Source organism: Ictalurus punctatus, unplaced genomic scaffold (assembly GCF_001660625.3).
Source record: "Ictalurus punctatus breed USDA103 unplaced genomic scaffold, Coco_2.0 tig00006921, whole genome shotgun sequence".
Taxonomy (NCBI): Eukaryota; Metazoa; Chordata; class Actinopteri; order Siluriformes; family Ictaluridae; genus Ictalurus; species Ictalurus punctatus.
In genome coordinates, this window is record NW_026521125.1 from 92,155 (window position 1) to 95,000 (window position 2,846).

At 47.4% G+C, this 2,846-nt stretch overlaps 1 protein-coding gene across 1 annotated transcript in view; it reads right to left on the bottom strand.

The window, feature by feature from the left end:
- Window positions 1-416: 416 nt before the first annotated feature.
- LOC128631794 (uncharacterized) overlaps window positions 417-2,846 on the bottom strand; it is a 3,871-nt gene continuing 1,441 nt past the window's right edge. Inside the window, exons 4-6 of the mRNA XM_053679338.1 lie at window positions 2,372-2,846; window positions 1,492-1,580; window positions 417-1,346 (exon numbers count right to left, since the gene is read on the bottom strand). The exon at window positions 2,372-2,846 is cut by the window's right edge and continues 144 nt beyond it. Coding sequence (XP_053535313.1) covers window positions 1,259-1,346; window positions 1,492-1,580; window positions 2,372-2,846 — 652 coding nt within the window. The 3' untranslated portion in view covers window positions 417-1,258. The remainder of the gene's footprint in view (window positions 1,347-1,491; window positions 1,581-2,371) is intronic.

The following is a 2,846-nucleotide window of genomic DNA, read 5'->3' on the forward strand; positions in this document are numbered from 1 at the left end:
AGTGCACACTTCCTGTGTAGTGCCCTAACCAGCTTGCATGCTAATTGTGTAAATCCTCACCCACTCCTACTTCCTGTCTAGTGCCCTAACTCTTAACAAGCCTGCATGCTTACTGCACAGTGCCTCCTGTAATCTAGTGCCCTTATTCAGGGTGATTTGGGACACAGCCAGACTCCCTGCCTCACACAGGAGAGAACGAGGGCCATGTTTCATTCTCCCTCAAACAAGTCCCCTTGATTTTTTTATTTTTTTTTAAGTCTTAGATCGGGCCCTTGAGTGGTCCATTAATGATGTCACATCCTGTTATGTGTGTGTGTGTGTGTGTGTGTGTGAGAGAGAGACCGTGTGTGAGGCGTTTAGGGGGCGTGGCCTGTATCCTGTTCTCTGTGGGACTCATTAATAAACAGCCAGTCTTATTTTGTACAGAATGTGATGGAATCTCCTCACGTGTTTTATTTTCTCACGTTTCAGCTCACGTGGTGTCTCCAGGGTCAGAGGGTCACGTGAAAGATGCAGAGGAGAAATAAAAGACAGAAAGAAAGCATTGTGGGGTTAAACAGAAAATGAAAGTAAAACATGGGATAAAAAAATGAAGCAGTGTGCAGATTAAAGAAGAGGAAAGAAGGAAGTACGGCACAAAAAGAAAAACAAAAGGATGGAGGGATAGAAAAAGAAGTAAAGGATGGAGGGGTGCACAGAAAGAAGGGATGTACAGAAGCACTTAAAACAACAGAATGAAGGATTAAAGGAGAGAAAAGATCAAGGGAAGAAGAGCACAGAGAGGAAAGAGAAAAGAAAGATAGAAAGTTTGATCAGATGTGTGATCAGATCTGTGTCGTCCTGATGCCGTGTGACGTGATCGGACAGCGTGCTGTAGTGCACTAACTCATCATTGGTGTGTATTAGTACGAGGCCGTGCACACACACACACGCGCACACACACAGAGAGAGTCTGGGTTACGTCCCAAACTACATAAAGAGAACAGCTCTGAGCCGACACAGGCTCACTCCATCACTCACTCGCTGGCCCACCATGCTGAAAAGGAGAGTGAGACTGCAGCAGTGCATTCTGGGTAAACAGTGAAGTCCACTTGATGGCAGTCGAGGTCATTCAATCAAGGGGAGGAGTCAATAAATGTCCTGATGATGCACATTATTCCTGGATTCTGATTGGTCAGTTTTAGGTGAGAGTCTGTTCACACATGAGGATTGTGTGTGTGTGTGTGTGTGTGTGTGTGTGTGTGTGTGTGTGTGTGTGTTAGACGTTGCTGCAGGGACCCTCGCTGTCATCACTGTCGTTCCAGAGTCCGTCCCTTTCACCACCACACACACTCCTGTACACAGAGCTGAACACACACACACACACACACACATACAAGTGCAGTAGATGTGAGTCAATTATTATTTATTGTCATTTTCTGTTTATAGTATAATCTCTCTCTCTCACACACACACACACACACACACACACACACTCTCTCTCTCTCTCACCGGGATGAGTCTGAGGGTCTCTGTGGATTTATGATCTGATTGGTCGAGCTGAAGGACACCGTGTTCTCTTTAGCAGGAGCTCCTTCTCCCTACACACACACACACACACACACACACACACACACACACACACACACACACACACACACACACACACACAGAGAGTTAAACAAACAGCTTTGGCATGTTTTTAACTGAACATCTACACCAGAGATTCGCAGACTAGGACTCACCTGATTTTCAGAGGTGTGGTCTGTGTACCACATTCTGGATTTTCTAGATTACTAAATACTTTTGAGTGTAAGTTCAGAGTTTTCTGTTTGAGACGCTGCTCATGACAACAATCACCATGTCAAGTGTTAACAGAGACGCAGAGCTCATTTAGGACGCAGCTCATTTATAAACTCGGTGATGAGTTGTGTCCCAAATCACATATTATACTAAATACTCAGACAGATAGTGCACTTCTCTAATAACACTCGGATATGTGGTTTGGGACGTGGCCATGGAGGGAGTGGACTATATAAATACTGTACAGAGCTGTATGATTGGCCAGTGGCTGTGTCCCAATCCACATACTAGTGTACGACAGGTATTTTATTTTTTGACATAAATGTTTGATTTTTTTTATCGTACGCTTTAGAATGAAAACGAATTTCTTTTGTGAAACTCGTCACTGTGGACGGTTGTGGATGAGAATCTGGCAACCCTACACGAGTTAGAGCAAAACCTTTACAAGCAGCACACCTTCTGAATCTGCCTTCAGTGTTGTGATTGGCTAAAGGCTAATCACAATGCTAGCAACTAGCTAATGATTAGCCCAAATACTGGAAGCTGACAAAGTAGTGTGCTTCACTGAGTGTCCTAAATCGGTTCAGACCTGTTTAAAGGGAGCGTCCCAAATCGGTCGGAAGGCTCCAGTGGGGATTTTGCGGCGGTGTTTAGTCGTGCGTCGTCCCGTCCCCGATCCCGCTACACACACTTCAGGAGGCAGGGGTGCGGCGCGGGGGATCTGCCAGCGTGAGCACACACTCCCTTCCCTCTGCAAACCTCCAGCGGCGTGTGTGTACGACGGCTTTAACAGGACGGGAATCTCACTGTCCTCCTCTTCGTCGTCCTCCTCGTCCTCGTCTCTTCCCCGCAGTTCCAGCGTGTCGTCCGGGCTGCACGTCGTCACAGACGAGTAATCGAACACCGAAGCGTCTCCGACGTCTGCGTCCGTGTCTGCGTCGTCGATGCGCTGAGGTAGAGCGTAAGCGTCCGAGCGACACACTCGACCATCAGGACCCGGGGAGCCGCACAGACGCTCGGCCAAACCCGACGGGGACTTCAGGGTCGGGATGGAAGCTGGAAGT